The sequence below is a fragment of the Dermochelys coriacea genome, chromosome 5, assembly GCF_009764565.3.
Source record: "Dermochelys coriacea isolate rDerCor1 chromosome 5, rDerCor1.pri.v4, whole genome shotgun sequence".
NCBI classification, from domain to species: domain Eukaryota; kingdom Metazoa; phylum Chordata; order Testudines; family Dermochelyidae; genus Dermochelys; species Dermochelys coriacea.
In genome coordinates this window covers 25,131,550-25,158,923 of record NC_050072.1, presented here as the reverse complement: position 1 = coordinate 25,158,923, position 27,374 = coordinate 25,131,550, and the positions used below count along the sequence as shown (strand labels likewise).

At 44.1% G+C, this 27,374-nt stretch overlaps 1 protein-coding gene across 4 annotated transcripts in view; it reads left to right on the top strand.

Annotated features, from left to right (window-relative positions):
* PRLR (prolactin receptor) overlaps positions 1 to 16,945 on the top strand; it is a 165,740-nt gene extending 148,795 nt beyond the window's left edge. For all 4 annotated transcript variants that reach the window (XM_043514970.1, XM_038402011.2, XM_043514968.1 and 1 more), the window contains 5 exons: positions 216 to 385; positions 1,659 to 1,800; positions 2,691 to 2,790; positions 12,186 to 12,255; positions 13,030 to 16,945. In XM_043514970.1, the coding sequence (XP_043370905.1) occupies positions 216 to 385; positions 1,659 to 1,800; positions 2,691 to 2,790; positions 12,186 to 12,255; positions 13,030 to 14,052 (1,505 nt within the window). In that variant the 3' untranslated portion in view covers positions 14,053 to 16,945. The remainder of the gene's footprint in view (positions 1 to 215; positions 386 to 1,658; positions 1,801 to 2,690; positions 2,791 to 12,185; positions 12,256 to 13,029) is intronic.
* The last annotated feature ends 10,429 nt before the right edge of the window (positions 16,946 to 27,374 follow it).

The window sequence follows — 27,374 nt, the reverse complement described above, 5'->3', positions numbered from 1 at the left end:
ATCCCCTTTATCACAATACCAGAAAAAGTTATAACAAACCTGACAGTTGCAGGTAGCAGATGAATATAAAACACTCCCAATTTAAAATTCTCTACTCACTTTTCTTATACCAATTGATGGCATTTTACACCCACTCTGCAGAAGTGTAAATTACTTCCCAAGGTGCAAGGCAAAGGTGATTAAAACACTTCATCTCTGATCTCTCCCTTGTACAGTTCAGCCAGACCCTCCTGTGAACCTGTCTCTAGAAGTAAAAAAACAAGCAGATGGAAAACCATATCTGTTGTTGAAATGGTATCCACCTCCACTGGCTGATGTCAAATCTGGGTGGCTTACTCTTGAATATAAGTTGCGACTAAAACCTGAAGAAGGGGAAGAATGGGAGGTAAGATTTTGCTAGCTGGTCTTCTCTTGTCAGTTATATTATATCCATAAATTTAACACACCAGACACCATCAAAAATTCAGCATTACCAAAAGTTGCCTTATTGTGCTGTATGAGAGATCGCAGTATTTTACCACACCTAGAGAAGAAAATAAAGTGGTATCTCAGATACCTCTGTGTGGTAACCAGTGGCAAAAATATTTGACTGTATATTAACTGTATTATTATCATACTCTTTAAATTGTCAGTCCTAGTTTGACCGTGTTCTAGATATGGGTTTGATTGTTGTTGTTCACCATGATAATCTATTCTAAACCACAAACATAACATTTCTAACAGAAAGCTCAGTAACAATCTCTGGTAAAATTATCTGAAACTATTTCCATCCATGCAAATAATCATTAGATTCTATTGGCAGGCTATATAATGACAATGTATGCACAAGCCTTCACCTCTTCCTGTCCTTAAATCTGGGGACATTTTGTTTGGGTTCCAAGCTCACAACTCTTTCTTCAGCCTTCACTACTCACTTGAGCTCCGCTCAGAGTTCATCTTTGGTCCTCCATCAGATATTGCTCCTCCAAAATGCTGTCTCTCTCTGTTGGCTTGTGTTGCTCTTTTCAATATTCTGTAAACCCTTTCAAGTTTCACATTTTCAAAATGCACAATTCAGAATGAATTTTTTTTTACTGAGTTCCCCCACATCACTAGAGGACATACTCTTCACCTTCATCATCTACTGGATCCTTCCTTGTTTTTCATATTCATAAACCAAAATAAATAAAACTTGGGAGAAGGGGAGATCCACTCCTGATGTGTTTTCACAATAGTTTCACTTAAACATTGCACTAGAGCTAAAATTCTTTCTCACAGCATTATACTAGAAAACTGATAAATGGCTATATAATAGATGGACCATTATTCTATTCCCATATTGCAAATTCTTATGTTGCTATCTAGTTTCAGTACTGTTCATTTTACACTCCCATTACTTTGTCAACTTTCTAAATAGCCTAAAATTTTTATAGCAAAATGCCTCAGGGATGCAACCCCATGCTCTGGATGTCTCTAAGTCTCTGACTACCAGATACTGGGATGGGATGACAGGGGATGAATTGTTCAATAATTGCCTTGTTATGGTCATTCCCTCTGAAGTATGTGGGATTGGCCGCTGTCAGAAGACAGGATATTGGCTAGATGGACCATTGGTCTGACCCAGTATGGCCGCTCTTATGTTCTCAATTTTTATGGGTTTTGTGTTCTTTATTCTTCAGACAATTTTTGTTGGACAACAAACACAATACAAGTTGTTTAGTTTAAATCCAGGAAAGAAATACATTGCACAGGTACACTGCAAACCAGACCATGGAGAATGGAGTGAATGGAGCTCAGAATGTTATATTCAAATCCCGAGTGGTGAGTTGTTTGATCCTCCTTTTATTAATTATTTTTAAATGGAAGTGAATTTAGTACATTAGTTAGCTGCCCTCCTAGCAGCCCCAAAGACTGAAGTCCTGTATTACCCACAGGACAAATAAAACATTGCTAAGGTAGCAGAAGTGGCAGATTCCCTACACCATGTTCTCAATTTGCCTCAGCCTTGATTACTTCTGAGTAAGAAGGTGGTTCATTCTCCTTACCCATTTAAGCATTGGCCACTCTGCTGAATCTGCCAGCAAGGGTGCTGTTTAGTACCTTTTATTATGGTGGTTTTGATATGTGGATACTTGTCCATTGTGAACTGCACTGAGATTACTGTATAAGACACCAAACAGCCATTAACATCAGATGGTAATAGTTCTTAGTCGCTGCCTACAAAGGATGTATTTGAACTGGCCTAAAGGTATAAAGCTTCGTGTACCAATAGAAATTCTCAAAGCCATCCAGTAGTTGTCCCCTCCCTATCATTTCATTAATTATATTATATAGGACTTGACAATGAAATGACTAAACTATTCACAAAAACAGATTTATGCATGGCATACATACTGCCCTTGCTTCTCTGTCCTGTGTTGGTGTATCTTGCTGTGACAAAATTTACCCTCCTTGTGTATTTTTTACTCTTATTGGGTTTTTCTCCTAGGCATTTTATTTCCTGGGCTGTGCCATCAGGTGAAGAGCACCTAAATATCAAGCACCAATATGATGCAGTAGATCAGTATGTACTAGAGAGGGTCTCAAGCCACAAAACTGAGTTTGGGGGGTAGGCCCATTTTAAAGATAGGTGCCATTTGCAACATTTTTATCCCACACTTTTTAGCTGCTAGACTGTATACAATTTAAGCATTCCTGCTTGTATTTTCTAGACATAGAATTGAAGGATGTGATTGTCTGGATCTTTGTGGCTGTATTATCATCTGTCATTTGCTTAATCATTATCTGGACGATGGCTTTGAAAGGCTTCAGGTAAGTCACTGCCTTAGTGTATGTATTAAAAAGAAAAAGAGTACTTGTAGCACCTTAGAGACTAACAAATTTATTTGAGCATAAGCTTTCGTGAGCTACAGCTCACTTCATCGGATGCATTTGGTGGAAAATACAGTGGGGAGATTTATATACACACACAGAGAACATGAAACAATGGGTTTTATCATACACACTGTAAGGAGAGTGATCACTTAAGATGAGCCATCACCAGCAGCAGGGGGGGAAAGGAGGAAAACCTTTCATGGTGACAAGCAAGGTAGACTGTTTCCAGCAGTTAACAAGAACATCTGAGGAACAGTGGGGGGTGGGGTGGGGGGGAGAAATAACATGTGGAAATAGGCTTCAGAGTAGCAGCCATGTTAGTCTGTATTCGCAAAAAGAAAAGGAGTACCCGTGGCACCTTAGAGACTAACAAATTTATTAGAGCATAAGCTTTCGTGAGCTACAGCTCACTTCATCGGATGCATTTGGTGGAAAAAGCAGAGGAGAGATTTATATACACACACACACAGAGAACATGAAACAATGGGTTTATCATACACACTGTAAGGAGAGTGATCACTTAAGATAAGCCATCACCAGCAGCAGGGGGGGGAAAGGAGGAAAACCTTTCATGGTGACAAGCAAGGTAGGCTAATTCCAGCAGTTAACAAGAATATCAGAGGAACAGTGGGGGGGGAGGGGGGAGGGAGAAATACCATGGGGAAATAGTTTTACTTTGTGTAATGACTCATCCATTCCCAGTCTCTATTCAAGCCTAAGTTAATTGTATCCAGTTTGCAAATTAATTCCAATTCAGCAAGTAAAACTATTTCCCCATGGTATTTCTCCCCCCCACCCTCCCCCCCCCCCCCCACTGTTCCTCTGATATTCTTGTTAACTGCTGGAATTAGCCTACCTTGCTTGTCACCATGAAAGGTTTTCCTCCTTTCCCCCCCCTGCTGCTGGTGATGGCTTATCTTAAGTGATCACTCTCCTTACAGTAAGAAAAGGAGTACTTGTGGCACCTTAGAGACTAACAAATTTATTAGAGCATAAGCTTTCGTGAGCTACAGCTCACTTCATCGGATGCATTTGGTGGAAAAAACAGAGGAGAGATTTATATACACACGCACAGAGAACATGAAACAATGGGTTTATCATACACACTGTAAGGAGAGTGATCACTTAAGATAAGCCATCACCAACAGCAGGGGGGGGAAAAGGAGGAAAACCTTTCATGGTGACAAGCAGGTAGGCTAATTCCAGCAGTTAACAAGAATATCAGAGGAACAGTGGGGGGTGGGGTGGGAGGGAGAAATACCATGGGGAAATAGTTTTACTTTGTGTAATGACTCATCCATTCCCAGTCTCTATTCAAGCCTAAATTAATTGTATCCAGTTTGCAAATTAATTCCAATTCAGCAGTCTCTCGTTGGAGTCTGTTTTTGAAGCTTTTTTGTTGAAGTATAGCCACTCTTAGGTCTGTGATCGAGTGACCAGAGAGATTGAAGTGTTCTCCAACTGGTTTTTGAATGTTATAATTCTTGACGTCTGATTTGTGTCCATTCATTCTTTTACGTAGAGACTGTCCAGTTTGGCCAATGTACATGGCAGAGGGGCATTGCTGGCACATGATGGCATATATCACATTGGTAGATGCGCAGGTGAACGAGCCTCTGATAGTGTGGCTGATGTGATTAGGCCCTATGATGGTATCCCCTGAATAGATATGTGGACAGAGTTGGCAACGGGCTTTGTTGCAAGGATAGGTTCCTGGGTTAGTGGTTCTGTTGTGTGGTGTGTGGTTGCAAGTGAGTATTTGCTTCAGGTTGGGGGGCTGTCCGTAAGTAAGGACTGGCCTGTCTCCCAAGATCTGTGAGAGTGATGGGTCGTCCTTCAGGATAGGTTGTAGATCCTTGATGATGCGTTGGAGAGGTTTTAGTTGGGGGCTGAAGGTGATGGCTAATGGCGTTCTGTTATTTTCTTTGTTGGGCCTGTCCTGTAGTAGGTGACTTCTGGGTACTCTTCTGGCTCTGTCAATCTGTTTCTTCACTTCAGCAGGTGGGTATTGTAGTTGTAAGAATGCTTGATAGAGATCTTGTAGGTGTTTGTCTCTGTCTGAAGGGTTGGAGCAAATGCGGTTGTATCGTAGAGCTTGGCTGTAGACAATGGATCGTGTAGTGTGATCTGGGTGAAAGCTGGAGGCATGTAGGTAGGAATAGCACCGTAGTGTCCAGGAAGTGGATCTCTTGTGTGGACTGGTCCAGGCTGAGGTTGATGGTGGGATGGAAATTGTTGAAATCATGGTGGAATTCCTCAAGAGCTTCTTTTCCATGGGTCCAGATGATGAAGATGTCATCAATGTAGCGCAAGTAGAGTAGGGGCATTAGGGGACGAGAGCTGAGGAAGCGTTGTTCTAAGTCAGCCATAAAAATGTTGGCATACTGTGGGGCCATGCGGGTACCCATCGCAGTGCCGCTGATTTGAAGGTATACATTGTCACCAAATGTGAAATAGTTATGGGTCAGGACAAAGTCACAAAGTTCTGCCACCAGGTTAGCCGTGACAGTATCGGGGATACTGTTCCTGACGGCTTGTAGTCCATCTTTGTGTGGAATGTTGGTGTAGAGGGCTTCTACATCCATAGTGGCTAGGATGGTGTTTTTAGGAAGATCACCAATGGACTGTAGTTTCCTCAGGAAATCGGTGGTGTCTCGAAGATAGCTGGGAGTGCTGGTAACGAAGGGCCTGAGGAGGGAGTCTACATAGCCAGACAATCCTGCTGTCAGGGTGCCAATGCCTGAGATGATGGGGCGTCCAGGATTTCCAGGTTTATGGATCTTGGGTAGCAGATAGAATACCCCAGGTCGGGGCTCCAGGGGTGTGTCTGTGTGGATTTGTTCTTGTGCTTTAGAGATCCACTTCCTGGACACTACGGTGCTAATAAGCGATGGTCACATAAACACCACCCTATATCGGAAACCTACTGACCGCTATTCCTACCTACATGCCTCTAGCTTTCATCCAGATCATACCACTCGATCCATTGTCTACAGCCAAGCGCTACGATATAACCGCATTTGCTCCAACCCCTCAGACAGAGACAAACACCTACAAGATCTCTATCATGCATTCCTACAACTACAATACCCACCTGCTGAAGTGAAGAAACAGATTGACAGAGCCAGAAGAGTACCCAGAAGTCACCTACTACAGGACAGGCCCAACAAAGAAAACAACAGAACGCCACTAGCCATCACCTTCAGCCCCCAACTAAAACCTCTCCAACGCATCATCAAGGATCTACAACCTATCCTGAAGGACGAGCCATCGCTCTCTCAGATCTTGGGAGACAGACCAGTCCTTGCTTACAGACAGCCCCCCAATCTGAAGCAAATACTCACCAGCAACCACACACCACACAACAGAACCACTAACCCAGGAACCTATCCTTGCAACAAAGCCCGTTGCCAACTCTGTCCACATATCTATTCAGGGGATACCATCATAGGGCCTAATCACATCAGCCACACTATCAGAGGCTCGTTCACCTGCGCATCTACCAATGTGATATATGCCATCATGTGCCAGCAATGCCCCTCTGCCATGTACATTGATCAAACTGGACAGTCTCTACGTAAAAGAATGAATGGACACAAATCAGACGTCAAGAATTATAACATTCAAAAACCAGTTGGAGAACACTTCAATCTCTCTGGTCACTCGATCACAGACCCAAGAGTGGCTATACTTCAACAAAAAAGCTTCAAAAACAGACTCCAACGAGAGACTGCTGAATTGGAATTAATTTGCAAACTGGATACAATTAATTTAGGCTTGAATAGAGACTGGGAATGGATGAGTCATTACACAAAGTAAAACTATTTCCCCATGGTATTTCTCCCTCCCACCCCACCCCCCACTGTTCCTCTGATATTCTTGTTAACTGCTGGAATTAGCCTACCTGCTTGTCACCATGAAAGGTTTTCCTCCTTTTCCCCCCCCTGCTGTTGGTGATGGCTTATCTTAAGTGATCACTCTCCTTACAGTGTGTATGATAAACCCATTGTTTCATGTTCTCTGTGCGTGTGTATATAAATCTCTCCTCTGTTTTTTCCACCAAATGCATCCGATGAAGTGAGCTGTAGCTCACGAAAGCTTATGCTCTAATAAATTTGTTAGTCTCTAAGGTGCCACAAGTACTCCTTTTCTTTTTGTGAATACAGACTAACACGGCTGCTACTCTGAAATCTCCTTACAGTGTGTATGATAAACCCATTGTTTCATGTTCTCTGTGTGTGTGTGTATATAAATCTCTCCTCTGCTTTTTCCACCAAATGCATCCGATGAAGTGAGCTGTAGCTCACGAAAGCTTATGCTCTAATAAATTTGTTAGTCTCTAAGGTGCCACGGGTACTCCTTTTCTTCATGTGGAAATAGTTTTACTTTGTGTATTGACTCATCCATTCCCAGTCTCTATTCAAGCCTAAGTTAATTGTATCCAGTTTGCAAATTAATTCCAATTCAGCAGTCTCTCGTTGGAGTCTGTTTTTGAAGCTTTTTTGTGTTTAGTGTTTGTATTAAATCTAAAGGATTTAGTTAATTACCTTTAAAAATAAGCTTTTAACATTTGTTTTAATTGTCCATTGTCTTTATGGTCTATTAGAAGCTTATCAATAAATAATTAGATTCTGAACTGATGTAAATTTAACTTCACTGGAGCTATGCCTATTTACATTGACTGAGAATCTAGCCTTGAGTTTCCTGTTTAGTTTTTCCTAGTTCATTTGGCAAACTATTTTATAGTTATTTATATTGTATTATGTAGTATTCCTACTTCGGTATGCCTTCTATTGTGGCTTTTTGTTTATTTCTCACTTGGTACCCCAGCAGCTTGAAGTGCTTAATGCTGGAAATAGTGTTTACTGGTTAGCTGCTGTAGCAAAGCGATATGTGTAACTTATATTATTTTTCTAGTGAGACATAGTGAAGTGATGGCACTTTTTTTGTTGTTTGTTTGTTTTCACCATGGAGTATTTTTCTTTTGAATAAATATTTAGAACTAATTGTGCCTATCAGTGCCTATGCTGGGCTTTGCAGACCCACAGTGCCCCAGGGGGAGTTGTGCTTTGATAAACTTTGGGCAAGTGCCTGGCGTTGTCTCCTTCTACCCCTCCCTGTTCCCTTTGGGGCACTATGAGGACATTTGAAGGAAGCATTCCTTGAGCTCCCCCAACTATGGACAGAGATTGCAGTTGTGATTGTGACAGGCTCTTGCATGGGGGAAAGCTCCTTCTGCCCCCCTCCATCTCCTCCCACCCACTTAGACACTAGCTGGCCATTAGAGCCTTAGCTGTGGTCTATCCTAAAAACACATATCAATTTAACTATGTCACTGAAAGTATGGTAGTTATACTGACCGAACTCCTGGTGTAGGCAGTGCTATGTCAATGGGATGGCTTCGCCTGTCGACATAGCAAATGCCTCTCGGGCAGGTGGAGTACCTACACCAATGGGAGAAGCTCTCTGATCAGCATAGGTAGTGTCTTCACTAAGGGTAAGTCTACACTACAAAATTAGGTCGAATTTATAGAAGTCGATTTTTTAGAAAGCGATTTTATACAGTCGATTGTGTGTCCCCCCACTAATGCACTAAGCGCATTAAGTCAGCAGAGGGCGTCCACAGTACCGAGGCTAGCGTTGACTTTCGGAGTGTTGCACTGTGGGTAGCTATCCCACAGTTCCTGCAGTATCTGCTGCCCATTGGAATTCTGGGTTAAGCTCCCAATGCCTGATGGGGCAAAAACATTGTCCCGGGTGGTTTTGGATACATGTCGTCAGTCGCCCCTCCCTTCGTGAAATCAACGGCAGACAATCGTTTTGCGCCTTTTTTCCGTGCAGGCGCCATACTGCTTTCAGCAGATGGTTCAGTAGGACTGCTAACCGTCGTCGTCATCCACCGCTTCTGCTGCCACTCTGCTCTCCTGCTGCTATGAATCCACCTCGCAGGTCCTCTATATGACCATCGTCATCCACTGCTTCCGCTGGTGCTCTGCTCTCCTGGTGGTCTCACAGGGCCACTTCCGTTGCAACTCTGCTTGGCTGCTCTTGTCTCACCATACCACGGCAAGCGTGCAGCCCACTCAGCTGTTGTGTCCTGGCAGCAGACAGTGCAGTAGGTCTGCAAAACTGGTCATCCAACCACCGCTTCCCCTGCAACTCTGCTCTCCTGCAGACGCCATACCATGGCAAGCATGGAGCCCGCTCAGATCACTGCGGCAGTTATGAGCATTCTAAACACCTTGCGCATTATTATGCAGTATATGCAGAACCCCTCCCCCCTTCAATCACCACTTGCAGAGACAATAAAGTCATTATTGTTTCAAATCCATGCATTCTTTATTAATTTGTCACACAAATAGGGAGATAACTGCCAAGGTAGCCCGGGAGGGGTGGGGGAAGAGGGAAGCACCGGGTGGGGTGGGGGAGGAGGGAAAGACAAGGCCACACTGCACTTCAAAAACTTATTGAATGCCAGCCTTCTGTTTCTTGGGCAGGCCTCTGGGGTGGAGTGGTTGGGTGCCCGGAGGGGGCTCCCCCCCGCCCCCCGCATGTTCTTAGGCATCTGGGTGAGGAGGCTATAGAACTTGGGGAGGAGGGCAGATTGGTTACACAGGGGCTGCAGTGGCGGTCTGTGCCTTTCCTGCACCTCAACCATACCGCCAGAGCATGTCAGTTTGATCCTCCAGTAGCCTCAGCTTTGCATCCTGCCTCTTCTCATTATGCTGCCACCACCTTTCCTCTTGATCCTGCTACTTATCCTCTCACGCATTCCTCCTGTCCTTGTGTTCATTTTGTGCTTTCCTGGACTCTGCCATTGTCTGCCTCCACGCATTCTGCTGGGATCTTTCAGTTTGGGTGGACTGCATGAGTTCAGAGAACATTTCATCGCGAGTGCATTTTTTTCGCCTTCTTATCTGTGCTAGCCTCTGGGATGGAGATGCTAGTGGCAGCATTGAAACATTTGCAGCTGTGGGAGGAAAAAAAGGGAGAGTAAAATTGAAAAAGACACATTGGCTATTTAAAAGGAGGGGCTGATGTTTTCGGGTTAACGTGTAGCACAAACCCAACTAACCCCCCCCCCACACACACACCCAATTCTCTGGGATGATCGCTTCACTCCTCCTCCCACCATGTAGCTAACAGCAGGGATGATTGCTTTTCAGCCACAGACAAACAGCCCAGCAGGAACGGCCACCTTTGAATGTCCCCTTAATAAAATTCCCCTATTTCAATCAGGTGACCATGAATGATATCACTCTCCTGAGGATAACACACAGAGATAAAGAATGGATGTTGCTTGAATGCCAGCAAACACCGGGACCACACGCTCCCATGCTTTGTTATGCAATGATTCCAAACTACGTGCTACTGGCCTGGCATGGTAAAGTGTACTACCATGGAGGACGCAATGAGGCTGCCCTCCCCAGAAACCTTTTGCAAAGGCTTTGGGAGTACCTCCGGGACAGCTTCACTGAGATGTCCCCGGAGGATTTCCGCTCCATCCCCAGACACATTAACAGACTTTTCCAGTAGGTGTACTGGCCACGAATGCATCCCAAGTCTTCAGGGCAAATTAATCATTAAACAAGCTTGCTTTTAAACCGTGTATTATATTTACAAAGGTACACTCACCAGAGGTCCCTTCTCCGCCTTCAAGGTCTGGGAATCCTGGTTGGGAGGGTACTGTCTCCAGGGTGATAAACAGTTCCTGTGTGTCAGGGAGAATGGTTTCTCTGCTTGCCTGGTGTGTGCTATCTTCAACCTCCCCCTCCTCATCATCTTCCTTGTCCCCAAAATCCTCGTTCCTGTTGCGTGAGACTCCCTTGCAGGAGTCCATGTATAGATGTGGGTAGTTGTAGGGGCACCGCCTAGAATTGCATGCAACCTATCATAGAAGCGGCATGTCTGGGGCTCTGAACCCGAGCGGGCGTTTGCCTCTTTGGTTTTTTGGTAGACTTGCCTGAGCTCTTTAAGTTTCACACAGCACTGCTGCGGGTCCCTGTAATAGCCTCTGTCCTTCATGCCCTTGGAGATTTTTTCAAATATTTTGGCATTTCGTCTTTTGGAACGGAGTGCAGATAGCATGGATTCATCTCCCCATACAGCGATCAGATCCAGTACCTCCTGTTTGGTCCATGCTGGAGCTCTTTTCCGATTTTGGGACTCCATGGTCACCTCTGCTGATGAGATCTGCATGATCAGCTTGCCATGCTGGCCAAACAGGAAATGAAATTCAAAAGTTCGCGGGGCTTTTCCTGTCTACCTGGCCAGTGCATCCGAGTTGAGAGTGCTGTCCAGAGCGGTCACAATGGAGCACTGGTTTCAGAGTAGCAGCCGTGTTAGTCTGTATTCGCAAAAAGAAAAGGAGTACTTGTGGCACCTTAGAGACTAACAAATTTATTTGAGCATAAGCTTTCGTGAGCTACAGCTCACTTCATCGGATGCACTGTGGGATAGCTCCCGGAGGCCAATACCGTCGAATTGTGTCCACACTAACCCAAATTCAACCCAGCAATGTCGATTTCAGCGCTAATCCCCTCATCGGGGAGGAGTACAGAAATCAATTTTAAGAGCCCATTAAGTCGACAAAAACGGCTTTGTTGTGTGGACAGGTGCAGGGTTAAATCGATCTAATGCTGCTAAATTCGACCTAAACTCGTAGTGTAGATCAGGGCTAAGTGCTAAAGTTGTGCTGCAAGTGTAGACAAGCCCTCAGATTATTCCCCTGTGAACTGGAACTGTTTAGTGATTGAAAAAGCACATTAGCATAAGGCCTATTTGAAGTTTAAGACTTGTGCCAAAATCACAGATTACAATCAGAGTGAATTTTAATTACTCCATTCAGTTTCAGTTGAATAGTGCATTTTTCTTCAGTTGCATCATCAAAATGTTGTATAGTGTTGCTGTATGGTTTTAGCAGCTGCTGTGTTCCACACTTGAGATAGATGCATTTCAGCACCAAAATGATGTTAGGTGCCATACTATTCCAAATATTTGTAATATTAGAAATAAGTGATTCCGACAATGTATATCACTTACAGTGGTTGTCATCACATTTTTTTACATTTCCAGTTTATAAGTAATTACCTTCACCACAGTATTTGTATTATTCCCTTTCCTGTATAGATATGTAAGGCACTTTAAAATGTTTACTGAGCTATACCTGGCTGATGCTGTCCTGGGAAGGCATCACACAGTGGGCTGGGGTCTAATAAGAAAGGTATCAAATACATTAGAAATGTTTGAACTGGTGTTGAAATAGGCTAGCAATTCAGGCAATAGGGTCTGTGCCTTTACTTCTTATGTTCTCTGCCTTTGTTTTTTTTCAGTATGGTAACCTGCATCTTACCACCAGTCCCAGGGCCCAAGATAAAGGGACTTGATACACATCTGCTAGAGGTGGGTATTACTAAAGAATATAGTGGAATTCAGTGCTACATATTTTGCTAAGCTTTTGTAATAATGAACGCAACAAAGATGGCATTTGCATTTAATACCGGAAGAAGGCTAACTAGGTACTTTATAGCTTGAATTTGTTTGAGGAATAAGTAAAATGACCAGGTTGATTATATGGACAGGACATGCCTTTAAGCAACTGCCTTCACTAGGGGGGAAGAGTGGATTTGAAAAAGGGTTTTGTACCAGCAGTTACTCTCAGAGGCATTGTATCTGAGGCTGTCATAATGCCTCCTGGAGCACCATGGGCACTTAATGCCTGAATGACTCTTGTCAACTCTTTTTTTAATAGGATACAGTATGTGCTCCCCACAACGCTCTGCTGTCCAGTGGAGAAGAGGTGGCTGGGCCATAGTCTTCTATCATCCTGTCCCTCCCCTCCCCATTGGCTGCCTAGTACCACTATCATCACTAGATTCCCCTGGTCCTTGTGTGCCATAAGCACAAGTTTTGGGGCTATCTGGCCCCTGAACAAGGGGTTCACATGAGGTGCTTGTAGGCTCCCACTATGTTTTGCACCAAAACAAGCTTAGGTTCAGAGTAGCCTTGTAGGTATAACTGCACACATTACAGCAACTGCAGCATTCAAGCATGTTTTCCATGTTCTAGATGTAGACTAATCACTGCAGTCAAGGTAGGAGAAAAATACTAATAACTGATAAATCTTACAGTTGGCCACAAATGCGATTGTAATGTATATTGTTATTATCCCCTCAGACAGGGAGGTCCGATGAGTTTTTGAGCGCTCTGGGTTGCCAAGACTTCCCTCCAACATCAGACTGTGAGGACCTACTGGTAGAATTTCTGGAGGTAGATGACAGTGAGGATCAGCAACTGATGCCAAGTCATGAAAAAGGTCATCCCAGTAAAAATATGAAGTCAGCACACAAGGAAACAGACAGTGACTCAGGGAGAGGGAGCTGTGACAGCCCTTTCCTGCTCTCTGAGAGGAGTAGGGAGCCCAGAATTCCTCCATCAGCATTTCAAACACCAGATATCAGTGAAATTCCAGAAAATAATGCGAGAAAAAGCAGCTGCAAAATTCAGAGCACAGACCTAAAAGAGATTATACCCTATTTTAGCATTGGTGGTGCAAAGTTATCTACAGGGCCTGGAGCTCAGCTACCTAACAACCAGACTCCTAAATGCTCCTACCACAACATTACTGATGTTTGTAAGATAGCCATTGGCACCATGAATGTGAATGTTGCATCAGTTTTGGGGGGAAATGAAGAAAATCAACAGTCACAATATTCTAAACCCACTGAAACTATCAGTGAGGAAAAACTGGACAAGCAAGGAGAAGTGGAGAGCTTACAGTCCAGCGTTAACCAAGACAGAATGCAATTGCTGCCCAATGAGAAGTCACCTTTTTTGTCTGCAAAACTAATGGATTATGTAGAAATTCACAAAGTCAACCAAGACGGGGCATTAGCTGTATTACCGAAACAGAAAGAAAATAGTGGCAAACCTGAAAACTGTACAGTCCCTGGAACCAGCAAGGAATATGCAAAGGTCTCAAGAGTTGTGGACAACAGCATTTTAGTAATAATACCAGTTTCAAGAGTTCAGACCACACCTATGTTTCAAGAACCTCCAAAGGAATCTGTTCAGAACCTTCAACAGAGTCAAACAGAGAAAAATATGAGCCATTGTTTTACAACTCCAAGTGAGTGCAAAATAGATACTGGTGGATTAGATTACCTGGATCCAACTTCCTTTATGTGCTCCTTTAATTAACTGAAAATTTGATTATCCTTCTTCAGGTAACACTACAGAATAAATTAAATGCAATTAAAATGGAATGTTCTAGTATGTGGATTACATAGAATTACACTACTAAAGCTCAATTGTAGCTCACACCTTTCTATGTTTTCTACTAGCTGATTGCAGAACAAATTATTTCATTTTCTAATTGTGATTTATAGATTTACTTTTGTTAATAATTATGTACAGTAAAACAAAAGCACATGGCATGGTTTCTTGGAAAACCCGTACAAATCGGGGTATAATAAAGAGAAAAAAGGGATTTGTTGGTTGATGTAATAGAATAAATAAACCTCAGATCATTAAAATAGGTTTTCAATTTAGGGAGAAAGGACAAGAAAGTGGATATTTTGTGTCATGGAAAACTACATTGTAAACAAATTATTGAACTTTGCATTTCTTCTGTTATTTGATGAAAATTAGCCAAATATTGCAGGTTCAACAAAGATACAAAATTTGGGGAGGTTGGTCAGTATACCATGATTAAGGCTAAGATTTTGTCACGGATATTTTTAGTAAAAGTCATGGACAGGTCACGGGCAATAAAGAAAAATTCAGAAACCCGTGACCTGTCCATGACTTTTACTAAAAATGTCCATGGCAAAATGGGGAGCTGCGGAGTCCCCACACCACCCATATGGCTGGGCAGCTCAGAGCTCCAGGGGCCCCTACCATCCATGGGGTCTCAGAGCTCCAGGGTCCCCCACTGCCTGCGATGGATCAGAGCTCCCAGGGGCCACGAGCTGCAGGGTACCTCCACTACCCTCGGGGAGCAGAGGGACCCTGCAACTCCCAGCTGCTGCAGGCTGAAGTCATAGAGGTCTCTGGAAGTCCAAGATCCCGTGACTTGCGCAACCTCCATGACAAAATGGTAGCGTTACCCATGATTGTTCATACAGTTCCTAGACCATGAATACTGCTGATGAACTACTATGGCATAGAGTGTATTTTTTCTTAATGAATTCTAAACACTGGTATAGGTTTTTCTAATATATATTTTTTTCAGTCCTTAAAAAAAAAAAAGTTAGTTTTTTGGATGTTGACGATTTCATATATACAAGATAATACTGTATGTTAAAATAATAGTAGCAAAGCAGTAAATCATTCTCAACATATTTTCCTACTTCTTTTCAGTATGATGAATAAACTACATCCCACCCATCTCTTAGCCAAATAGAACTAAACAATGTTCACTTTTATTGAAAGAAAAGAACACTATTTGATAGACTGCCTTATTGTACATAATATAAAAATCTACTTTAGTAAAAGCCCATGAGTTCAACAATGTATTTTCGAAGACTATTTTTCTAAAGTAAAAATAAAATGTTTTCTAACTTCCCAGAACTATTTACCTACCTGACAACTTCACTGATTTTTTCTGCTAATGCAGGAAGAGGTGATAAGAAGTGAAGCTATCATTTCAATAGTGAAACACCAAAATAACTAAAAGAGACTTGTAGAATAATGAAGGATATGAAGTAACTTTTGAATATATATTTCTAATCGACTGTAGATGTAATACAATGAATTGAGAATTATTTAGTCCATTTATTTTATCAACTATTCCTGTAAAACTAAGTGGAATGTTAGGTTTTGGGGGCTGTGTCCCTCCCTAAATTGCTGTCTTCCTGCTGGCCTGTGGTCTGTTCCATACAAGTAACTGTGTAAAGTCAATCCGCAATGGAATGACGTCCCCCTACATCCTAACACAAAAGATAGGCTTTTCCCTGAGCCAGGAAGGACATTTTAAAGAAGTTATGTTTGCCAAAATGGATGTCTCCCTGTCCAAGCTCAATAGGATGAAGAGCCATGACCCCTGATGTCAAAGAGCCTCTACTCTGCTAAAATTAAGAAGGAGGAGGGGTCATACATTTGATCTGGGGCAGTTCCCCCCATAATGAAAATGGAGCAATAGAGCCTTCTGCCATTGCTAGTAACTGAGACTGGCAGGAAGCAACCCAATCACCCCAAAATGACAACTGGAAATAATGGCACTCCTTTTCTGGCCCTCTTCCCCCGCCCCAAGAAAAGCAATCAAATGATGATGTATTTGTCTCCCTTGCAATTGGGCTAAGTACAGAATATACTTAGCTAAGTAACTTCCACAGGTATAGTGGCCCAGTGACATGGGGAAGAGGGTCAGGCTGAGGATAGAGCATTGTGTTGTGCAAGTGATGGGAAATATATTTACAGGACATGCACACATCTTCCCCATTCCACCCCTTCTCCTCAACAGTTCTGGAATTTTCCAGTAGGCACCTTTTTGGCCTTGTGCACTGAGCCAACTGCTTAGCCAACATACAGAAGGCCACATCTAACAGAGCCCACACATACTACCTTCGGGCCATAGGAAAGCCCCTCTCTGTTCAACTGTCCACTTAACTCTGACACTGTAAGATTTAGAGAGGCATTAATTTTAAAAAGAACACAATATTATGTAGATATCAAATACATTGTGTGTGTCTGTCTCTGTCTGTCTGTCTACACAGTGATAACCCTTAAAATATTTTACTTTGTTATGGATAACTAGATAACTTTACTGCAGTGTTTGCAGTATTTTCTTTGCATTGTATAGGGAATGCCATGATTATTGCAGTGAAATTATCTAGTTATCAAAAAGAAAAATTGAATGTTTTTTCGGGGGGAGTGGAAAGGATGCACACTCGGTTAATACACAATGACCATATCTGTCTCTCTGTTTGAAAGTTCTTTATCTGAACTTCAGTTTCCTAACTGTGGATCTGGTACAGTCAGTTCAGATCAGACACTCTCCTTTTGTTATTACTGATAATCATACCTAAGCCCCCCAAAAAATTATTAAGTATATTAGGGCCAGAATCTCAGGCTCACTCTAGGCCCTATGTGTCTCATAGTAAAAAGGCAGATTGCTCAGCCACCTGTAGATTCCCCTTACACAGGGGAAATCTCTGGAGTAACATACAGTTAGATAGCATAGGGGGTACAGCCAGGGGAAAAGTGATGTGTCCGGACACAATGACTTCTTAGGACCAGAGGCAAGCATTCACAGCTTAGAGCAATCTTTAGCCTTCTCGAAATTTCATTATGAGTTCAGTCAGTTCATATCCCAAGGATCAGGATTTTACACTCACTGCTCACCTCTGTTTCTGTACTGTGCATTGTGTAATTGTGTAATTCAGTCTAAATACATCTCTTGAGTGAACTGTTTGGGTTTCCTTTTTTTGAGAAAGCAAGCGGGGAAGATGTTAGATAATTATATGCAAATGATTTTCCAAATAAACACCCTTATTTAAATTTTCAATTGCATGTATGTGTGCATATATACACACATTTAAATAGCAATTTGATTTTAAATAATAATTATTCTTCTCTGGACATGTACCTTCCAAAAGCCAATGGAGTTCTGCAGAATATCACCCTCGAATTCGATCCGTTGACATTTAGAAAGTACATGTGCACATGAAGTAGAGAATAAAAAAATATTCTTCAGTCTGATACTCATATATTTATGGCTGTTTGGATGTTCAGTCATTTAATCTTCATAATTTCAAATAGGATTTTTATTTTCAGCTGTTTAAGGAATATGTTCTCATGTGGGAATAAAATGAGATCACGTTACAGGCAGTGGTGAGCTGGAGCCAGTTCACACCGGTTCACTGGAACCGGTTGTTAAATTTAGAAACCCTTTTAGAACCGGAGGGGAGCTGGGGTCGGAGGGGGTGCGAGGAGGGCCGCCCGCACCACAGCAGGTAACCCGGGGGGCGTGCAGGGGAACCACTCCCCGCCCCAGCTCACCTCCACCACTCTTGGCCTGAGTGGGAAGCTGCCGCCTGCTTCTCAGCCCTCCCAGGCTTCCCACGCAAACAGCTGATTCGCAGGAAGCGGGGGGTGGAGAAGCAGAGCGGGGCGAGGTGTTCAGGGGAGGAGGCGGAGTGGAGGTGAGCTGGGGCCGGGCATGGGGCGGGGAGCTGCCGGTGGGTGCACCCACCAAATTTTCCCCGAGGGTGCTCCAGCACCGGAGCACCCGTGGAGTCGGCACCTAAGGTGCCACTTCTGATGTGATCAGTGGGGGGAGCAGCCACTCCCCCTGCTCCCCCCCCAGCTACGCTACCCCACGCCTAGGAGCCAGAGGGACCTGTCAGATGCTTTCTGGGAGCTGCCCCAGGTAAGCAATGCTGGGACTCCCCACCTCACCCCCCCAGCAGGTCCCTCTGACTCTTAGGGGCAGGGTGGACACCCACTACGGTGGCCCACCCCCCCTGCCAGGTTTTGGGGGCAGTCAGGTGGACAGGGGAGGGAGTTGGATGGGGCAGAGGTCCCGGGGGGGCGTCAAGATACATGAGGGATTGGATGGGGCAGGAGTCCCAGGGGACGGGGGTGGGCAACGACACCCTCGTGGGTTGAGGAGGGAACCGGCTGTTAAGATTTTGGCAGCTCATCACTGGTTACAGGTACCTATAAATCAGGTTTCTGCAAAGGCACCTTACACTAGCCTAGAATAAGACTTCTCACATCACCTCTGATAGACTGACAGATGGATGAATTACCTACCAGAATTCTTCCCAGTAAATAGCCCTCCAGCAGTTGCTTTGCTATTCAGATCTCTCACTTGGAAAGATGTTCAAATAGGCTCCACACTTTTTCTATGTCAGGTTTGTGAATATGTTAGATCAATAGTGCATTACTTTTTAAATAAAGTATAAGCTCTAAAATGTAAGCATAAAGGCTCCACTGAAAAAATGCTAATTTGTTTTCTAAAATACACTAAATTATTTTTAAATGTTTTTAAAATTAACTACCTCCCCTTTTGGCTAAAAACAGTTTTATAAATAAAAGATCTACTTTCCTTCAGTTTTGAAAAAGATGATGTCTTGTGCTTTTAAATTATCTAATTAGGCTGTTTTTGTTTTAGCTGACACATATTTGATGTATGGCCCCCGTATTTTCTGTGTAATGTTTGGGGCTTATAAGTAGTTGTCTATGTGCTTTAGTGAATTTGGGACATGTGGTCCCAAAACTACCTGTCACATGAAACATATGATCTCTGAAGAGTGCTCTTTATGATGAAATAATCCTTTACAGTCATGTTACATACAAATGTACATATCTGTCCATAAACAGTACAAAATGGGAAAGTGTGTGTCTATAGAACAAAACTGAATAACAAACCTGTAATCATAATGGATTTGTGTTGAAGCAGTGAATGCTATGTAAATGCTTTGATTTATGTCTGTCTAGATAGCTTGAACTACAGATGCACGGTAGCTCTACAATATTATTCAAATATTTAAAGTACAGTAATAGCAGTTAATTAAAAGTGAATATTCAGCTTTTACTTTCCAACCTCTAAAGCACTGTGCATGTGGAGTTCTCATTATGAAGCCAGCTAATGTGCTTAGTCATTTTTCATTAACTTGAAACAACTTGAAAGAGTTATACAGGGAAACCAAAGTAACCGTGGCCAGTTAATGGATAACATATGTCCTTTCTAAAGCCATAAAGTCATGTTGAAATCAAGCACGTCATGTTTTTAGAATCCATATTTTCAAAGGAATCACTACCTCTGGTTTTTTTCCTCCCTTTAAAAAGGCAAACAGAAGCATTTTACTTGAAGTGTCAAATTGGAAATAATTATTGTAGCAAATACAAAAAAAAAAAATCTTATGTTACAGTTGCTTTTGTTGTATGACAGCCTGTCATGGAGGCACCATTTCTGTTGCGAGGTGGGATATTTTTGTGTGAAAAATTATGACTTTTCAGTTCATTAGAAGGCCCAGACTGGTGTGCTGGGCATCTGCCATGTTCCTGGTGTGTCAGTCTCTTTCCTGGACTGTGTGGCCAGGTAGCTGGTCACTGCTGCTCCCTTATTAGTGCCCAGCTCATCAAAGGTGAGTGAGCTGAGTGGTTATAGGTATTCAGGTTCTAGGTCAAACAAATTGAACTGACCATTTGTCATAGTGTTTGCTGAGCTCAGACACCTATTTGTATTTAAGCTGCTGCTAGGTTGAACCTCTTCAGCCCTTACCCTCACTATGTGGTAATGGAGAATAACCACCCCTTTCCCAACAGTGAACTCACATCTCCTCCACCAACACCACCAACCAAAGAGCAAGACCCTTGGCTCCCTTCTGACTCCCATACCGATGGAGGTGGGGGGGGCTGTATTTCCTTGATTGGGGTTTAGGTAGAAATTCCTGCTGCTGTGGCTCCCAAGAGTCTCAAGACTCTTGTGGTATCAACAGCTACATCTCTTCCCTCCTTTTTCTCTAGGCCAGGTACCTGCAGGATGCAATGAATACATGCTAGGTAGGGGTTAGAAATAAGTGATGCATAAGAGTTGTTGCAAGTGAGTAGAATGAGAGAAGAGTGGCAGATACAATGAGTGCTGGGCAATGCGGAAGTGAGTGAGTGGATGACGGAAAGGGTAGGATATACTAGAGCGGGGCTATATCTACACTTTGAGCTAGAGATGTAAAATTCAGCTCAAGGAGGCATCCTGCACTACTGTGCTCAAATTAGGCCAGAGGGGCTAGCTGCCTGAGTACGTACCTACCATCTTGGATGGGTGCATCCTCAGGGCGGCTAGTCCCTGCTGTCATTCGTGCTGTGTCAGCTACACTATTTTTAGTGTAGCTCCATCATTACTAGCACAGGTATGTCTCCTCGAGCTGGAAATTACAACTTCCTGCTCCAGCACAGACATACCCAAGAGAGAGTGAGTGACTGAGTAGGATAGTGTTGAGAGTGACCCAGGAAAGGTTGGAAAGTGGATGAGAGGTAAAAAATGGAGGCAGAAGAGGACAAGGGAAGAATAAGAAGAGGGAACACTACTAAACGAGTTTGAAAGACAACATTGTGGAAGGAGAGAAATACAATACAGGGAAAGAAAGAATGGAACAGGAATAATGAAAAGGGGATTATTAAACATTATTAAGAAATTAGATGTTAGAAAACAGACAAAAACTCAATGGAAAAGAGACACCAAAACATAAAATAAAATGAAATAAAAAGTGACAAAGAAAAGGGAAGAGAAGGGATTAGACATTGCTATGGATAATGAGAACATCTACAGCTATATTAGATAGTATAAAAATATATAAGGGATAGAAGCCCTCATGTTTCAGGGCCTAGTATAACAATAACCAATCAGATTTATGAGGAAACTTTCCCTCTGGGTTAGTTATTCCTCTCTGGGGTTTCTTGCACTTCCCTCTGAAGCATCTGATACTGGCCACTGTCAGAAACAGAATACGGGAAGAGCTGGACGACTGGTTTGATCCAGTCTGGGAGTTCCTATGTTCTGAATAAGAACAAATGCAAGGGAAATATAGTGGGCCAATTTTTGTAACTTTACTCATTTGCATCATTTAAACCACACACACTATTTTAACTCTAACATTCTTGTTTCTCTTAAGTTGTATTCCTTTTTATCAGTCAAAGTATGTGGCATCTTCTCAGCCTCAACCAGTGAAAGATTGATGATTCCACTAAACAGGCCATTGAAATGAAAAGGAATCATTTGATTTTTTTCCTGTGACAATATACAAATCAGGTATCTTCTAAAGCAGAAAAAATTCATCTTGCAGGTAAATTTTCAAAGTTGAGAGGTATGCGATGGAAATACAATTTTATTCCCGTTCAGCAGAGTCATTCCTATAAAAATTCCTATACCCAAACTTGTGGTGGGGCCTAATGAAAACGATATGCTAAAAGCTAGGCTTACAATACTCACTGCATTGTTGCATGTTGAAGATGCAGGGGAGAAGGGAAAGACTGTTTTCTCCCCTTCTTCCTTCCCCCCCAAGGGTGAAAGCCCAGATAACTACCTGTGATGCTACTAGCCCTTTGGCTGTCTCCTTTCTCAGAGACTTGCTCTTTATTTAAATGGACCTTCTTTATTGGTGGGTGATGCTCTTAGGCCTCCCGCATCCTGAGAACACCCAACTCTCACTGAAGTCAATAGGAATCAAGGGCTCTCAGAAACTTCCAGGCAAGTATCCTATAATAGTGAATTCCCTAAGCAAAACCAGGAAAACCAGTGGCATTGATTGATTTTTACAGGATGCTGGAAATCCTTGTGGAAATCATTTCTAGAAAATATCCCATATGGATCACAGAAGATAGCACGTCTGAGAACAATCTGACCTTTTTGTTAAGCCCCACATTGATGCATCCACCTTTTACTAGCATTAGTAAACATGCATGGAGTAGAATGATATTGGGCCATGTTCCTTAATGATGATGTTATGGTGACTTGGCTACTAATTCATTCTCCTTCATGCCAAAGGGAAAGGAAAGTCAACCCTTTTAGGCTCAGATATACCCAGATTGACATTTTTGCTATTGCTGCTGTTTTTGCTATTACTGCTCATTTTCCATCTTGGAAAATAGTCTTTCCAGCATGACTACAAATGCCATTTTTTGTTGTGGTTAACAGCTGTATCAATCCCATATATGAGTTACATTGCTCAGGGCTTGTCTACACTTACCATAGGATTGACGCTGCAGCCATTGATGCATCGGCGGTTGATTTAGCGGGTCTTCCAGTGGTCGATTTACTGGGTCTAGTGAAGACTCGCTAAATTGACCGCTGATCGCTCTCCCATCGACTCCTGTACTCCACTGGATCGAGAAAAGTAAGGGGAGTTGACAGGAGTGGACCCCGCAGTAGGGGGGTAGATCTAAGCTACGTCGATTTGAGTTACGCTATTCACGTAACTCAAATTGCGTAGCTTAGATCTACTTTTCTCTTTAGGGTAGAAAAGGCCTCAGAGATACTCAGTGTCATGTATCTGGGATTCTGAAACTTCCTACTTGGTACTTAATAGATTTAGTTTTGAGTCCATGTTTAAAATGTAGCAATACTGTGAATGCCAGTGTGAATGAATACTGTCCATAAAAAGTAACTAATAAACTTTATGGTAGCTAAAAATCTCTATTTTCTCAAGCTTCTCACGTCATTGTTTGGGCGCAGAATGGAGGGAGGCTGCAGAATATCTGTTTCTTGCCCAATTCCTGCTTGATGCGTCACATCAACAGGTCTCTTTAAGAAACTGTGGCAAATTGCCGGCACTACTTTGATGGGTCTCGCGCTCTCTCTTCTTGGGGAGGGTTCAGGGCACCATTTCTCATCCCTGAACTGTGGTATTAACTGCCCCACTAGTGTCCTAGAGGAGGGAAGTGGAGAGGGAGGGACTCGGGCCCGCCCTCTACGCCGGGTCCCAGCCCAGGGGCCCTGGGGATAGAGGTAAACCGCTTGAACTTGCAGTTCCTTCCCCTGGACTACTTCCCTCTCCTGCCCTTCAGCTTGTGGGGATTCCTGCCCTCCCTCTGCACAAACCAGGTGTCCCTTTCCCTAGGATCTTGGTCTTCTTTGCCCACCGCAGCACTTTTCCAAACTCTCCTCTGCTTCCCTCCAAACTGCTCTCTCCTCCAACATCAATCCACTGTTTCAACTCCTCCAAACTGCTCTCTGCTCCAACACCAATTCACTCTGCTTCAACACCTTCTCTTGTCTGACTGAAGGAGGGGGGTATTATCAGGGGACTGGCTTCAGGTGCTCTAATTGGCTTCAGATGCTTTAATTTATCTATAGCAAACTTTCTTCCCTCTGCAGGGAATAAGCCTCCCTTCTAACACTCTCCTGTTGCCCTCTGGCCGTGCTGTATCACATAGGCCCCCCCCACCCCCGCTCAACACTATGGGGTTGGGCTACTTGGGACGAGAGGCAGTGCTGTCTTGATAGGCAATCAGCATTGCTGTGTTGGCTTCCGGCCCTCTGCTGTACCCGGAAATGGAAGGGCTGCAGGGATAGGAATCACCTAGCCACTCTTGCATTCTTCTCCTTGTTTCTGTGTATCCACTGAAGTGGGGCGTGGTCTATCACAAGGGTAAACCACCGCCCCAGTAGGTAGTAGCAGAGAGTCTCCATAGCCCTTTTTACTGCCAGACATTCCTTTTCAACGACAGCATACTTTTGTTCCCTGGGGAGGAGTTTCCGGCTGAGGTACAGGATCGGGTGTTCCTCCTTCTCTACCATCTTCGAAAGGACGGCTCCTAGCCCTACCTCCGAGGCATCAGTTTATAGGATGAATTCCTTCTCGAAGTCTGGGGCTATGAGCACTGGATGGCAGCAAAGGGCTGCCCTTAAATCTGCAAATGCTCCTTCTGCCACATCAGTCCACTTTACTATCTCCGGGCCTCAAGCCTTTATCAAATCCGTCAATGGTCCTGCTCTTGTGGCGAAATGAGGGATGAATCTCCAATAGTATCCTACTATCCCTAGAAATGCTCTGACCTGCTTTTTGCGGACTGGTCAAGGTCAACCTTGTATTGCCTCCACATTGGGGTTTCACCAAACCTCTCCCTACTACATACCAGAGGTATCTGGCCTCAGCTAGTCCTATCAGGCATTTGAGAGGGTTGATAGTGAGGCCAGCCTTCTGCAGGGCGTCTAGAACCGCTTCTACTTTTCCGAGATGCGTTTCCCAGTCAGGGCTATGGATGACTATGTCATCTAGATAGGCGGCGGCATACTTGGCATGGGGTCACAGCAATTTGTCCATACGTCATTGGCATGTTGCAAGGGCCCCATGGAATCCGAAAGGGAGGACAGTGTATTGGAACAGGCCATCGGGTGTAGAGAAGGCAGTCTTTTCCTTGGCATTCTCAGCCAGGGGAATTTGCCAATATCCTTTGGTCGGGTTTAGAGTGGTTAGGTATCAGGCCTTGCCTAACTGATCAACTAGCTCATCAATGCATGGTATTGGATAGGCATTGAATTGGGATACTTCATTCAACTTCCGGAAGTCGTTTCAAAGCCTCAGGATGCCGTCAGGCTTGGAGACTGGGATGATAGGGCTGGACCACTGGCTGTGAGATTCTTCAATAATCCCGAGTTCCAGCATCTTCTTCACTTCTGTCTAATTTCTTGCCTTTTAGCTTCCTATATCCGGTACGGTCTTATCGTCACCCTTACTCCGGGACTGGTGACAGTATGATGTTGGACCAGTGTCGTATGGCCCGGCTGTGGACAGAACACATCCTGGTTCCGTTGGATCATATCAATGACCTCTGTTCGTTGTTCTAGAGTTAACTCAGAAGATATCTTCACCTGCCCCTGTGGGTCGTCTGTCTGGGGTGGAGCTCCCCGAATGACCAGGCACATCTCTCAGTCACGCCAGGGCTTCAGTAAGTTGACGTGGTAGATTTGCTCTGGCCTTCGGCAGTCTGCTTGTCTGACCTTATAGTCCACCCCCCAATGGCTTCCACTATCTCATAAGGTCCATGCCAGCTGGCTAGGAGTTTGCTTTCTGCAGTCGGTACTACCACCATTACCCGTTCCCCCAGCTGAAATCTCCATACTTTCGCCCAACGATTGTAATATGTCCGCTAGGCCTCTTGTGCTTTTTCCAAATGTTCTCGTACTATAGGGGTTACTCGAGTTGTTTGCTCTCTTATCTGTGTCACGTGCTCAATGACATTCTTTCCTGGGTTGGGTTGTTCTTCCCAATCTTCCTTGGCAATATCTAATATTCCGTGTGGGTGGCATCCGTATAGTAGTTCAAAGGGAGAGAAACCAGTGGATGCCTGAGGGACTTCCTGTATAGCAAACATTAGATATGGTAGAAGGGTATCCCAGTCTTTTCTGTCCTGTGCTACCACCTTCCGGATCATACTTTTAAGGATACGATTAAACCGCTCGACCAGTCCATTTGTTTGTGGATCGTAGACTAAGGTCCGTATGGCCTGGATGCGGAGTAGGGTACATAAGTCTTTCATTAATTTTGACTGAACGGGGTTCCTTCATCTGTCAGTATCTCCTTAGCGATGCCCACTCTGGCAAAAACTTGGAGTAGTTCTTTTGCTATTGCCTTGGATGTGGGGTTTCATAAAGGAATGGCTTCTGGATACCACGTGGCGTTGTCAAGGATGACTAGTACGTTTCGGTGGCCCCGTGCCGATCTTTCCAGTGGGCCCACTATGTCCATGGCTATCCTCTTGAAAGGGACTTCAATAATAGGCAAAGGTACTAATGGGGCCCGCAGGTGAGGTCGGGGGCTATGCAACTGGCATTCCGGGCAGGAGGCACAATACTGCTAGCCCTCTGCATATATTCCTGGCCAATAAAATCTTCTTAGGACTCTATCCAGTGTTTTGTCTACTCCTTGATGTCCTCCAAATAGATGTCTGTGAGCTAACTCTAAGTGTCCTTGTGTGTTTTCATGGGACTAAGAGTTGCTCTACTTCTTCCCCTCGTATTTGCACTGTCCTGTACAACAGATCACGTTTGAGCATATAATATGGCCGTGGGCCTTTGGTCTTTCCTTCCACGGGTATGCCATTTACTTCCACTACCTCTTCCCTCACATTTGCATATAGCGGGTCATTGGCTTGGTCCTGCCTGAGATTCTCACGTGCGGTACCAATCTGACCTAATTCCAGGGGGCCTGTTTCTACTCCGCCCCCTGGGTTGCTCCTACTTGGGCTAGGAACTGCATCCGAGTCCTCACTGGCCTGAATTATCTCCCGGCCTCATGAATAGGTTCACCTACCAACAAGGGAGGTTTTCTGGTTCTCTGCTAGAATCCTGGTTCCTAACCTTTTATCTGCCCTCCTTTCCCACCTAGACTTTCAGGGTTTTCCAGGGGATGAGAATAACTCTGGGGCAAATTCAGCAAACATTGGGGTGAGGCTATCTGTAGGTGCCTCCGTCTCAGCCCAGGGTTGCTACCCTCTCCTGGCTTTACTGGGCAGAGTAAGCTCTCAAACCCGGGGAAGTCCGTACCAATTAAGAACGGGTAGGGGACCCTGGGTACCACCCCTGTAGTCACCCTGGTAGTATTCCCCAGGATCTCAATCCGTACCGGGATTCTGGGGTAGAAATTTACGGTGCCATGTACGCATGTTGCCCCTGTGTTTTTGGCCTGGGTTAGTTGGTCTTGCCCCACCAACTTTCCCGAGACCAGCGTGACAGCACTCCCGGAATCTACTAATGCTATGGTTTCGATTCCATTCATTTTTACTGATCTTGTATACTCATGCGAGGTCATTGCGACCCCTACCAGGCTGATTAGGCCACATTGCTCCCAGTAATCCCCCAGATTACATTGCATAGGCTCTTCCCTGTTGGGGCATTGGGCTGCTATATGCCCCAATTCCCCACACTTGTAACCCCCACCCCCTTATTCCGGTTGCCGTCCTCTATCTTGGGCTATTTGGCTGGCCTCCCCAGCCCTCTCTTCTCCAACCCCCAGGTCCCTTCTTGGCCTCGGGCCATTCCTCGGTGTCTTTCCTCCCAGTTATGGTTCTCCTGG